We start from the raw sequence: 13,226 nt of genomic DNA on the forward strand, positions 1-13,226 counted from the left end.
CCGCTGCTGAAGAAAGGACCTATGGTGGTCCTGAAACGCGTCTAGCATAACTATATCACTATATAGTGAGGAATACTGCTGCCCAGTATACTACCATTGCCCAAATTGGTGCCATTGTTAGACAGTACCCTGTCAATCAAAAAAAACGCCTCGCGCCCAGAGACACGAGGACGCCGCAGTGCAGAGGTCCACAATCCACTATCCAGACGAGCGCCCAACCGGCAGCATTTGCATATACCCGCATCAGGTCAGTGCCGGATCATCGCAGCCCGCTACATCGGAGTCGCACCGCCAACTCCAGGAGCTGCAAGAGCAGACCGCTACGACCAGAGCTCCTCCCGTCTAATATTACCTCACTAATATTTGAGTATTACCTCACTAATACAAATGTGTATACTAAAGGACCAGTGTATGGGCAAGGACTACAAGTGGCACAATGCCCTATTGACTTTTAATGGTTTTAGATACTTTTAGTGATAGGAAGGCCACAATTGTTCATTTTATTCTATAACAGCAGCAGTTCCCACTATATTTATGCATTTCTTCTAATATTAAAGGGGTACTCCGGATGGAAATATATATATATATATTTTTTAAATCAACTGGTGCCAGAAAGTGAAACAGATTTGTAAATTACTTCTATTAAAAAGTCTTTACCCTTCCAGTACTTTTTAGCAGCTGTATGCTACAGAGGAAATTCTTTTCTTTTTTAATTTCTTTTTTGTCTTGTCCACAGTGCTCTCTGCTGACACCTGATGCCCGTATCAGGAACTGTCAGGAGAAAATCCCCATAGCAAACCTATGCTGCTCTGGACAGTTCCTGACATGGACAGAGGTGTCAGCAGAGAGCACTGTGGACAAGACAAAAAAGAAATTCAAAAAGAAAAGAAGTTCCTCTGTAGTATACAGCTGCTAAAAAGTACTGGAAGGGTAAACATTTTTTTATAGAATTAATTTACAAATCTGTTTAACTTTCTGGAACCAGTTTATTTAAAAAAAAAAAAAGTTTTCCACCGGAGTACCCCTTTAAGAGTAATTGTTTAATATTGTACAGCCATAAATTAGCCACAAGGGCTCTGTGGCTTATCGGACAGCTATTTTATTGTGATTATTTAATAAATGTAATATTGAGTTACCATATCCGAAACTTGGAGCACCGTTATTTTTATTTTTAAGATTTGTAAATTACTTCTATTAAAAAATCTTAATCCTTCCAGTACTTATCAGCTGCTCCTATGTTCCAGAGGAAGTTATTTTATTTTTGAATTTCCTTTCAGTCTGACCACAGTGCTCTCTGCTGACACCTCTGTCCATGTCAGGAACTGTCCAGAGCAGGATAGGTTTGCTATGGGGATGTTCTCCTGCTCTGGACAGTTTCTAAAACAGACAGAGGTGTCAGCAGAGAGCACTGTGGTCAGACAGAAAAGAAATTAAAAAAGAAAAACATTTCCTCTGTAGTATACAGCTGCTAATAAGTACTGGAAGGGTAAAGATTTTTTAATAGAAGTAACTTACCAATCTATTTTTACCCTTCTAGGGTCTATTCACACGTACAGTATTCTGCGCAGAAAATCCTGCGCATCAAATCTGAGCAGAATACTGTACGTGTGAATAGACCCTTTCCATGGAACAGAAATGCTGCGTTTTTTTTGTTCACACAGGTAAATCCGTAGCATTAAATTGAAAAATGTGAAATTTAAAAAAGTGAAAAAAATCTCAGTTACAGATTTAGCTGTGGATCTGCAGGTAATCTGCAACAATAAGGCTATGTTCACAGGTGAACATAACCTAAGGCCGGGTTCATGCAGCAGAATTTCTGCATGAATTTATAGCCAAGACACTTCCGCTGTGTCATTTAGGGTGCGTTCCCACCTGGCGTAAATGCAGCGTATTCCATGCTGCGCAAAAATTTGCGGCAGCAGCGGGAAATACGCTGCATATTCCTCGCTCATTATACACACAGGGCTTTCAGGCGGCAGCCCTATGCGTGTAGCGAGTTTTGGAGGCGGGGCCGTGTGCAGGCGTGACTGTGACGTGCGGCTCCGCCTCCAAAACTCACTGCACACATAGGGCTGCCGTTGGAAAGCCCTGTGTGTATAGTGAGCAAGGAATACGCAGTGTATCTCCCGCTGCTGTGCAAATTTTGCGCAGCGTGGAATACACTTCGTATACGCCAGGTGGGAACGCACCTTTACACAGCAGAATTTCCTCTGCAGGAATTTCAATGAAGTGAATTGGCTGTAAATTCATGCAGAATTCCATGCAGGATTCTGTGCAGAAATTCTGCAGTGTGAACCCGGCCTAAAAGTCCTTGCTGATGTGTTGCAGATTTTGGTTGCCCAGTGAAGTCAATGGGAAAAATCTGCAACAAATCTGCAATGCTTCCACCATATAAACCTCATTTTGTATCTGCCATATTTACTATGATGTAATTGTATTTTCCTGTCTGTACTTCATTCTTCAGAGCAATCTGGAACACATATTCGAAAGCTGCTTTCCTCCTGCGTCACATGCACTTGTAGAAGAAGAAATTCAGCCACTGGAATCTTTACTACATGATATTGAACCTGAAGGTCATAAGCAGACATGGAGAAGGTACGACATGTATATAGAACAGTCTTTCCTAACCAGTGTGCCTCCAGCTGTTGCAAAACTACAAATCCCAGCATGCCTTCGGCTGTCCGGGCATGCTGGGATTTGTAGTTTTGCAACAGCTGGAAGCACACTGGTTTGGAAAGACTGATATAGAAAGTAAGCCCTTGGTAATATAAAACAAGTGATTTGCTTCTAGGAAACATTGTAAATAAAGTGCGTTTGGGGACCATAATGGAGATGAGGCTGCGTTCACACGGCTGTCTAGACACCTCCCGTTCTTCTCCCGTCAAAAAAAAAACAAAAACGGACTTTAAAAAAAAAATGGACAATAACGGACGCAAATAGATGTTATCCGTTTGTATCAGTTTGGATCCATTATTGTTCAGTTAATAAACCCAAAAAATAAAAAAAAATTCTTCTGAACATGCTCAGAAGTAAAAACGGATTGAAAAAATGGATGCAAACGGATGACATTAAAGGCTCATCCGTTTTCCATAGACTTCAATGTTTAATTTACTGTATCTGTTTTTTTCTTCCATTTTTATGGACGGAAGAAAAAATACTGCATGTGCCGTTTTTTCTGCCGTCAAAAAAACGGAAATGAGCGCAGACGGGTGCAAACGGATGTAGGTCCAGAATTGTTTATAAGTATAGAAGCTCTTTTTCTGATACAGAACAGATTTGTCCCCTGCTTTCCTTGACACAATCATACAGCAGTTACATGATAAAAGTTTGCTTCAAGCCACGCTCTTAGAGCAGGGCGCTCTCCAACCTGAACCTGTCTATAGCTCAATATACTGATATAAAAACATTACCAGCGTTTAATCTAAGCAGCAAAAGAATTCTAATTCCCATTACAATGGCTTGCTAAAGTACCAACAGTCTAAAAAAAACATGGACACATGAAAAAAGTGAAAAAAGTGTCCTAATTTTATGGACTGTTCACATTTTTGGAGGGTTGGCCACCCTGCCCTGGAGGAAGTTCACTGAATACACATCAATTCAGCTCTCAGTGAACTTTCCCCAAATGGTGGAAGAAAGAATTTAAAGGGGTACTCCGGTGCCAGAAAGTTAAACAAATTTGTAAATTACTTCTATTAAAAAATCTTAATCCTTCCAGTACTTTTTAGCAGCTGTATGCTACAGAGGAAATTCTTTTCTTTTTGAATTTCTTTTTTGTCTTGTCCACAGTGCTCTCTGCTGACACCTCTGTCCGTGTTAGGAACTGTCCAGAGCAGCATAGGTTTGCTATGGGGATTTTCTCCTGCTCTGAACAGTTCCTGATACGGGCATCAGGTGTCAGCAGAGAGCACTATGGACAAGACAAAAAAGAAATTCAAAAAGAAAATAATTTCCTCTGTAGCATACAGCTGCTAAAAAGTACTGGAAGGGTACTTTACAAATATGTTTAACTTTCTGGCACCAGTAGATTAAAGAAAAAAAATCTTTTCCACTGGAGCACCCCTTTAAGTGAAAATTAGTAAATCAATTTGGCATGAAATAGACTCATTATTCATGACTGATCAGAATAAGGGTTAGAGCCTCTTATCCGGACCCTAACCCTACTGACAATAACTTGTTGTCATACACTCATACACATTTCAGGTGAATCAGTGAGTCTAAATCCAAAAGAAATCTGACAACTGATTCTATCAAATTAGATCTGAAACTAATTTAAGGGAATTCGTTAATTTCTCTATTGGCCTTTAAAGGGGTACTCCGGTGGAAAAAAAATTTTTTTCCAAATCAACTGGAGCCAGAAAGTTAAACAGATTTGTAAATTACTTCTATTACAAAATCGTAATCCTTCCAGTACTTATCAAATGCTGTATGCTCCATAGAAAGTTGTGTAGTTCTTTCCAGTCTGATCACAGTGCTCTCTGCTGACACCTCTGTCTATATCAAGAACATTCAGCGGGATTTGCTTCTACTCTGGAAAGTTCCTGACATGGACAGAGGTGTCAGCAGAGAGCACTGTGGTTAAACAGAAAAGAACAACTCAACTTTCCCTGTAGTATACAGCAGCTGATAAGTACTGGAAGGATTAAGATTTTTTTAATAGAAGTAATTTACAAATCTGTTTAACTTTCTGGAGAAAGTTGATATGAAAAAAATTGTTTTCCACTGGAGTACCCCTTTAATGGTTTCTCCTAAACTGCCACTCCCTATTTCATATATGCAGATATCTTAGAGCCCATGCAGATGCTTTCCTCGTGAAAGTAAGCCCTCGTGAGCTGGGATTTTTGCGATGCGATCCAGAATTTTGATGGTGTGTTCTAGCTCGATTTTTAGTTTCAAGCAGAGAAAGTTTATTAGGATACATTCACACTGATGGATCTGCCGATGATGATCCTACATTGTGCCTCCAGCTGTTTCTGCTCACAGCAGCAATTCGCCGCTACGAGCAGACATGTTGTGATGTGGAAGTCGCTGCGCGCATCCGCAGTATACTCGCACACATTGTGGCTGCTCTTGGCCTAGCTCAGGGAGCTGGTAGAGCGGCCGCAATGTGTGCGAGTATACTGCGCATGAGTGTGGCGACTCACACATCCCAGCGTGTCTGCTCATAGCGCGGTGTATTCCTGCTACGAGCAGAAACAGCTGGAGGCACAATGTAGGGTCCATCGTCGGTGGATCCGCAGCGTAAAATACGTTGTGGATCCGTCCGTGTGAAAGTACCCTTAAAGGGTACCTTTCATCTAAAAAACTTTTGATATATTATAGATTAATGTATGCAAAATAACTTTCCAATTGCATGTTATTAAAAAATATATTTCTTTCTATTTAATTTTCCACTTTGAAAAAATGCCCACTAGAGGTCTCCCTACCAATCCTGGCCGCAAGCTCTTTTTTATAGATTTCAGACTCATGCTGGAGTTCTAAATCTCAGACTGCAGCCGGGACACAGACAAGCTCAGCTGGAAGCTCTGAATCTTCTCCTCTCTGTTTACAACTGAATGTGCAGAGAGAAGAAAGATCGGAGCTCAGATAGTAAAATGAATGAGGGCATGCAGTAAGGCAGAGTCAGGGGTATGTCCTGCTGGGTTATGAGCACAGTGCTGGCTCCTGCTTATCTGATTGACAGGCAGGGAGCAGTGCTGAGCTTGTCTGTGTACCGGCTGCAGTCTGAGATTTAGGACTCCAGCATGAGTCTCAAATCTATAAAAAGGGCTTGCGGCCAGGACTGGTAGGGAGACCTCTAGTGGTCATTTTTTCAAAGTGGAAAATTAAATAGAAAGAAGCATATTTTTTAATAACATGCAATTGTAAAGTTATTCTGCAGACATTACTCTATAATATATCAAAAGTTTTTTTGATGAAAGGTACCCTTTAACCCCTTAAGGACCAAGGACGTACCGGTACGTCCTTGGTCCTGCTCTTCTGATATAACGCGGGGTTACACAGTAACCCCGCGTCATATCATGGCGGGCCCGGCGTCATAGTGAATCCGGGACCCGCCTCTAATAGCGCGCAGCGCCGATCGCGGCGCCGCGCGCTATTAACCCTTTAGCCGCGCGCTCAAAGCTGAGCCGCGCGGCTAAAAGTGAAAGTGAAAGTTCCCGGCTAGCTCTGTCGGGCTGTTCGGGATAGCCGCGGCTAATCGCGGCATCCCGAACAGCTGACAGGACAGCGGGAGGGCCCCTTCCTGCCTCCTCGCTGTCCGATCGCCGAATGACTGCTCAGTGCCTGAGATCCAGGCATGAGCAGTCATCCGGCAGAATCGTTGATCACTTGTTTCTTATGAGAAACCAGTGATCAACATAGAAGATCAGTGTGTGCAGTGTTATAGGTCCCTATGGGACCTATAACACTGCAAAAAAAAAGTGGAAAAAAAAAGTGAATAAAGATCATTTAACTCCTCCCCTATTAAAAGTTTGAATCACCCCCCTTTTCCAATAAAAAAAAAAACACAGTGTAAATAAAAATAAAAATAAACATATGTGGTATCACCGCGTGCGGAAATGTCCGAATTATAAAAATATATCATTAATTAAACCGCTCGGTCAATGGCGTGCGCGCAAAAAAATTCCAAATTCCAAAATAGTGCATTTTTGGTCACTTTTTATATCATTTAAAAATGAATAAAAAGTGATCAATAAGTCCTATCAATGCAAAAATGGTACCGTTAAAAACTTCAGATCACGGCGCAAAAAATGAGCCCTCATACTGCCCCATACATGGAAAAATAAAAAAGTTATAGGGGTCAGAAGATGACAATTTTAAACGTATTAATTTTCCTGCATGTAGTTATGATTTTTTCCAGAAGTCCGACAAAATCAAACCTATATAAGTAGGGTATCATTTTAATCGTATGGACCTACAGAATACATATAAGGTGTAATTTTTACCGAAAAATGTACTACGTAGAAACGGAAGCCCCCAAAAGTTTCAAAACAGCGTTTTTTTTTCAATTTTGTCGCACAATGATTTTTTTTCCCGCTTCACCATAGATTTTTGAGCAAAATGACTGACGTCATTACAAAGTAGAATTGGTGGCGCAAAAAATAAGCCATCATATGGATTTTTAGGTGTAAATTTGAAAGAGTTATGATTTTTTAAAGGCAAGGAGCAAAAAACGAAAATGCAAAAACGGAAAAACCTCCGGTCCTTAAGGGGTTAAAATAGAGCCAAAAAGTGATAATAACAGAAGAATAAAATAACACAACTGGAGGATATGGGGTACACATAATATGAAGTAAAAACAATGCAGCACTATACCGTCATGTACACGTACATGTCAGTGGCATGGGAGGAGGATAGTCATTGTCAATCTTGATTTTTTGATGACACATTCTGTGTACTTTGACTGCAAGCATACCCTTAGTTCTTCCCTATTTAAAAACTGATGTTTTGTGATTACAGATCCGCAGACTATCTACAGAGAGCCACATCTGAACACACAAGAGATCCTGATCTTCTTTATAAGTGGGAAGGATCCCAGCTACACTGCACCTACCTCTCATGTCTCCATATCAACCCCAATGACAAGGTTAGATTGCTGTTATCATCTGGGACTTGTTGATTCTGGTTGGGCTGACCAATAATCATATGTCCATAAGGGCATCCCAACTCTCCCCAGATGTCTCAGGAAAATAGGATCGGGCATTAGATCATGTGTACGATATATGGCCATATTGGTCTCTAAATGCAGGTATAATATAGGTGAAGCGCTCGGCACAGCTTCCACAGTAATCCTACCAACAGGTGTATGACGCTCAAGGGCACTGGAGTCCGTGTGAACTTCAATGGGGTGCTCAATCATAAAATCAATATGAAACATACATGTAGAGAATGATGATGGCACTCACCATAGGATGAAGAAACGGTCATGCTTTACTAGTGACATCGGCAGACTACAGCATGGGGAAGAGGGATGCCGCTCACGGCGTCCCTCTTCCCCATGCTGTAGTCATCCGGTGTCACAAATAAAGCATGACCGTTTCTTCATCCTATGGTGAGTGCCATCATCATTCTCTACATGTTGGTCTCTAAATTAGATGGTAGTCATACATGCTCCGTAATTTGCTCTAGTTGAATCTTTATGCCTTAGAAATGGAATTAGAAAAATAGTCTATTTTTTCTGTAACCGTGTTAGTCTTTACCAAAGGCTATGCTAGGTATTGGAGCTCTACAAAAATGTTATGCACTATAATACCCTTTTTTAGGGCTGAGGCTGCTACTGTACCATTAGGAAACTGGTCCAAATGCTCATCAACCTCTCACAATTACATATGGCGGATCTCTGGTATAGAAGACTTGAGGAAGGATGGCCTGGTGCAAAAGATCCTAACCACAATAGAGTTTTTTTTATATTATTGATATTTATTATTGTGTGGGTGTTTGATATCTAACGTAGATACCTCAGACAGAAGTTCTCGAGTTAATTGTCAATGACTAAATGAAACAGGTTTACACTTATGACATCTATTACTCATAAAACCAGTTCTATGGATATGTATTCATAAAGGATAACTCCTCCAAGGCCTTACTCATCTGTTATTACTCTGCTGAGTCAATGCTAAAGGTTATAGATGTATCTTGACAGAATAAACCCCCCCCAAAAAAAGACGTATCTGTTCATTTATTCACTGTTTGATGATATACTTAGAGATGGAGTTGTATAACTCCCCCAAAGATTCTTCCATCTGTTACAGTATTCGTACAATATTAGTTGATGTATATAGGCTCTTACTCACTCAGGCTATACCATCTGGGTCTCCAGTCTTCTCTATAATACTCTTTCACTGGAAAGAAGTATTTTATAAAAAGACAAGTCTCTTCAGTAGAGAGGTTTGGTGTGGATTCTCATTTGTGTCAGAACCTATAGGGTTAAAAGGTTCTGAGAGGTTCTTTGTTGTTTTTTGTTACTGGGTTACGCCCGGCTGTCTGGACTGGTCAGCTGACCTTGATTGGGGCACCTGTTCTGACTCCATATAAGGCTGGGTTCACACTACGGTTTGTAACTACGGTTCCCGTATACGGCTGGGAGGAGGGGTGGTCGACCACGTTTTTGCCTACGGTCGGGAAACAACATACGGCCGAAAAAGCAGCCGACTGGAGGCTGCGGTCCACTCCGGTCGGCTCATAGACGTGCATTAAATACGGTTCCCGAATACGGCTGAGTGCGGGCGCCGCGATTAAGCCCACGCCCCCCCTCCTCCCAGCCGTATACGGGAACCGTAGTTACAAATCGTAGTGTGAACCCAGCCTAAGCTGGCAGTCTACTCCCAGCCTTTGCCTGCTAAAGAGCTCAGTTTGTACTCCTAGCTAGCTTTCTACAGTTTCTGTAATATCTGGCATTTTGACCCTTTGGCTCCTCTCTCTGACTCTTCTCTGGTATTAGCGATTTTGTACTGTGACAACTTCTGTTTTTTGATACGGATAGTGGACTTTCACTTATTGTGTGAGTGTGTTAGTTTTGCTTTGTTAGTCTGTCTGCTCCCTACTGTACCTTGACCTGTGTCTGTATCATTATATTTTATTATTTTGACAGTTGACTCTCCTCACTTGTCTAGGGAAGGACTGTCACGGTGGTTACGGACCCATTGCCTAGGGCGGGTACGTAAGTAGGCAGGGATAGGGGAGTGGGCGAGAATATTGTGCACTTCTTCCCTGCCCAGTCGGTACAATTTGTTTATTAAGGTGATTGCCTCATGAAGAGAACTATAAGGGCATGTGGACATCATAGAGCGGAGTCCTCCTTGTGGATTCTTGTTCTTCAACTGACTGGTCAGAAGTGGACCTTGGGGCTATCAGCTGATAAGACTAAGGGTATCTGTCAAAGGGTAACAATGATATGGTAACGCTCAGGTCAGCACTTCCGTCTGTGGTGGTGGTGCACGAGGTGGGAATAAACCAGAATATGAAATAAGGGACCTAGCACTCACTGGTAATGCTAAATCATGTAAATTTATTGATCCACAGTAGAAATCATGACATGAAGGATGCCTTTCGGCATATTGCCTTCCTCAGCTTGCTGCCTAGCTTATTCCAAAGGGTAACAATGACATCACTCTTATAACTGATATTCAATATGACTTGAACTGGTATACTGATATTAAAACTTGTTGTGTTTTCCCTTCCACAGGGTCCACCTCACAGAACCAAGTTCTCGGCATCTTCTCCAGTCCCTAAACAGAGGCCACAGCCACACAAACTGAGCACAGGGTTGGCAAGAGACCCAGAGCTCAAACTTATGAAGGTCAGAATCCACCTATATTCATTTAGGTTAGAAAATTGTGAAGTCAATAGACATGTATTGAAAGGGGTTATCCCAAGATCAAGAGTCATCCCCTATCCACAGGATCCATGGCTCTTTCTTTCTTATCTATTACAATTTTCTGACTGTAAATATTTTTTATTTTATTATTTGTGTATTATTATTGGGGTGGCCATACTCCAAACACAGCATTTAAATAGGCACTGTCAGATACAAAAACTTTTGATATGTTGTAAAACATGCAAAACCAATAGGTATTTCATACTAAAAAAGCCAGTCAAACAACTGCCCCCCCCCCCCCCCTGCCTGCTTGGACACAAACTAGTCCTGCTGTGTCCATACGTCATCACCTATGTCATGGACACACTGCCTTGATTGACAGCTGTGAGCGCAGGGCTCAAACTGTCGGCTTGTGTCCTGCTATCGGTACGCTCACAGTGGGAGGAAGCACACTGTCTTCCCGCTGTGAGCGCGCTTTGCTCGGGCACACAAGTTACTTCTGTGGGGAACATTTCTCTGCTTCTGTACCCCTGATCTCCACACTAGGGGATTGGGGGACAGAAGGGGAGAGAACTGACTGTGACAGGTTACGTTCACTTTGGCCGCTCCACCACTCACTTTCAGCCTCCGGCACCGCTGGCTCTCTGCTGGCATCTCACTGTCCGCCACCCACTTTCTGCCGCTCACATCTCTGCTTGGAATGTCCACATAGAGATTACAATGCAGCAGAGTCCTACTGAATTCAACCGGATTAGTAGAGAAAAAAGTGTAGTGCATGCACAATTTTTTATTCTCCTCTTTACTTCAGAAAACTACCTGATTCCTCCCCCCCACTCTTACCCCATTCAAGTCAATAAGATCTGTTGGGACCCGGTGGTGTCAGATGTGCTCCGAACCATTCTGGGGCCGTTAGCCGCAAAAAAAAAAAAAAAAAGAGCCAGACGGACCCAGAATGAAACAGAGCACAATAGCAATGTGAACCTAGCCTAAACAGCCCAAAAAGAAGTTGCAACTATTAAATAATACATAGGCCTTGATTTACTATTGTAAACCCGACCTGTTTCGTCGGGTTGTGCGACAGAATTTGGCGCATTGCGCCACAAATTGTGTCTGCGTCAAAATATGTGCCAAAAAATGTTGAAACCCCACCAACTCTCTATTTTACTCAGAAAAGGGAGTAGTCATCTGGAAAAGGGGTTTGGCCATGAAAAAGAGCCCCCAAAATCTCAACATATTTACTAAGGTTTCCACAAAAAATGTGGTGGATTCTAGAAAACCCGACAGCTCAGAACATGTGTAAAAAAAAGCAAAACGTATGGAAAAGTGCAAAACGTAGGGAAACCTTAGTACATACTGTGAAAAAATCTTTGTAGGGAATTAAAACCCACAAAGAAATCTACACAACACTCTTAGTAAATCAGGGCCTTTGTGTGCATTACCAGCCATTTTTCAGTGAGATCCATCAAACTCAATAATTTAAAAAAGGCAATTTTTTGCACATCTTTTAAACCATATAACAGACATTTTTTGTTACAGAAGGCTAAAAAAATGATGTGTGAACATAGCCTTAGACTAACCTACTATAGTTATATAAAGAGCAACAATTACTACTTTACCTATTTTTTCTCTCCCCAGATGGCCTCTGTTTCGGTCCACGTCACTGGCTTCAGCCCATCCCATCACCTCCAGTCCTTTTTCCAGCACTGGTCCCAGCCCAGTGGGAAGACTAGACTGAAGGTCGCCTATGAATTTAACCGCAGTCTCCTCGTGTAATGATTCTCTTGGACTCTCAATTCAAAGTTTTGGTAAAATTTGGTGGCAGAGTTAAGCATTTTTATGTCACAGAAAAGTATATTTTCTACAATAAAAGCTAGTGTTTAAAGAGTGATTTGCCTTTAGTATACTATTTTTCTTATTTAGGCCTTTATTTACATAAAGCAGCTTTGGATCAGGTTTTATTTTATTTTTTAAAGTACTGTTGTGGGGCCCTTGGTGAGGGCTGGTTTCTGGAAGCATTCGAAATGGGGAAGTCACTGCCAGTAGCATATCTACCATAAAGGCTTGGTAAGCCACCGCTACAGGGCCCAGCGCAAAAGGTTGGCCCTGTCAGGAACCAAATGGCCCTGCCCCCCAATTCACCTGGCCCAGCTGATTGTAATGTGGACAGTTTGGGCGGCCGTCCAAATAAGCCACTTTATAATCTATTTGCCTGCCAGGGAATCCTTTCCCTGGATCCCCAGGTCAGCAAACGCCACCAAGCTGTTGTGGTAGAGTGCGGCCTACACCGGAAAAAGAGTGCAACCACTGCCTTGGAGACATCACTCGTCTTCGCTGCCTGCACCAGAGCAGAGAAGAAAGATGGTGGCCCGGCTGCTGCTCAGCACGAGAAAAGAGTTAAGTATAATTTGTATTATTTTTATTATTTTAGCAGATAGGGGAGAAAAATCTAGCTAATTAGGGGTCAACCTGTCTAATGGTGAGATCTTCTTGCCTACTGGGTAGTGCTTAAAGGGGTATTCCAGGCAAAAACTTTTTTTTATATATCAACTGGCTCCGGAAAGTTAAACAGATTTGTAAATTCTTTCTATTAAAAAATCTTAATCCTTCCAATAGTTATTAGCTTCTGAAGTTTTCTGTCTAACTGCTCAATGATGATGTCACGTCCCGGGAGCTGTGCATGATGGGAAAATATCCCCATAGGAGCTGGACAGCTCCCGGGACATGAGTCATCAGAAAGCAGTTAGACAGAAAACAGCAACTCAACTTCAGAAGCTAATAACTATTAAAAGGATTAAGATTTTTAAATAGAAGTAATTTACAAATCTGTTTAACTTTCCGGAGCCAGTTGATATATAAAAAAAAGTTTTTGCCTGGAATACCCCTTTAATTAGGAAAACTGCCTGCCTACTGG

At 41.8% G+C, this 13,226-nt stretch overlaps 1 protein-coding gene across 1 annotated transcript in view; it reads left to right on the forward strand.

The window, feature by feature from the left end:
• Positions 1–12,203, forward strand: part of LOC130290771 (uncharacterized) — a 32,952-nt gene extending 20,749 nt beyond the window's left edge. The window contains exons 3-6 of the mRNA XM_056538835.1: positions 2,465–2,595; positions 7,459–7,585; positions 10,184–10,297; positions 11,951–12,203. Of these exons, the coding sequence (XP_056394810.1) occupies positions 2,465–2,595; positions 7,459–7,585; positions 10,184–10,297; positions 11,951–12,088 (510 nt within the window). The 3' untranslated portion in view covers positions 12,089–12,203. The remainder of the gene's footprint in view (positions 1–2,464; positions 2,596–7,458; positions 7,586–10,183; positions 10,298–11,950) is intronic.
• The last annotated feature ends 1,023 nt before the right edge of the window (positions 12,204–13,226 follow it).

This window comes from Hyla sarda, chromosome 9 (assembly GCF_029499605.1).
Source record: "Hyla sarda isolate aHylSar1 chromosome 9, aHylSar1.hap1, whole genome shotgun sequence".
Classification (NCBI taxonomy): Eukaryota; Metazoa; Chordata; class Amphibia; order Anura; family Hylidae; genus Hyla; species Hyla sarda.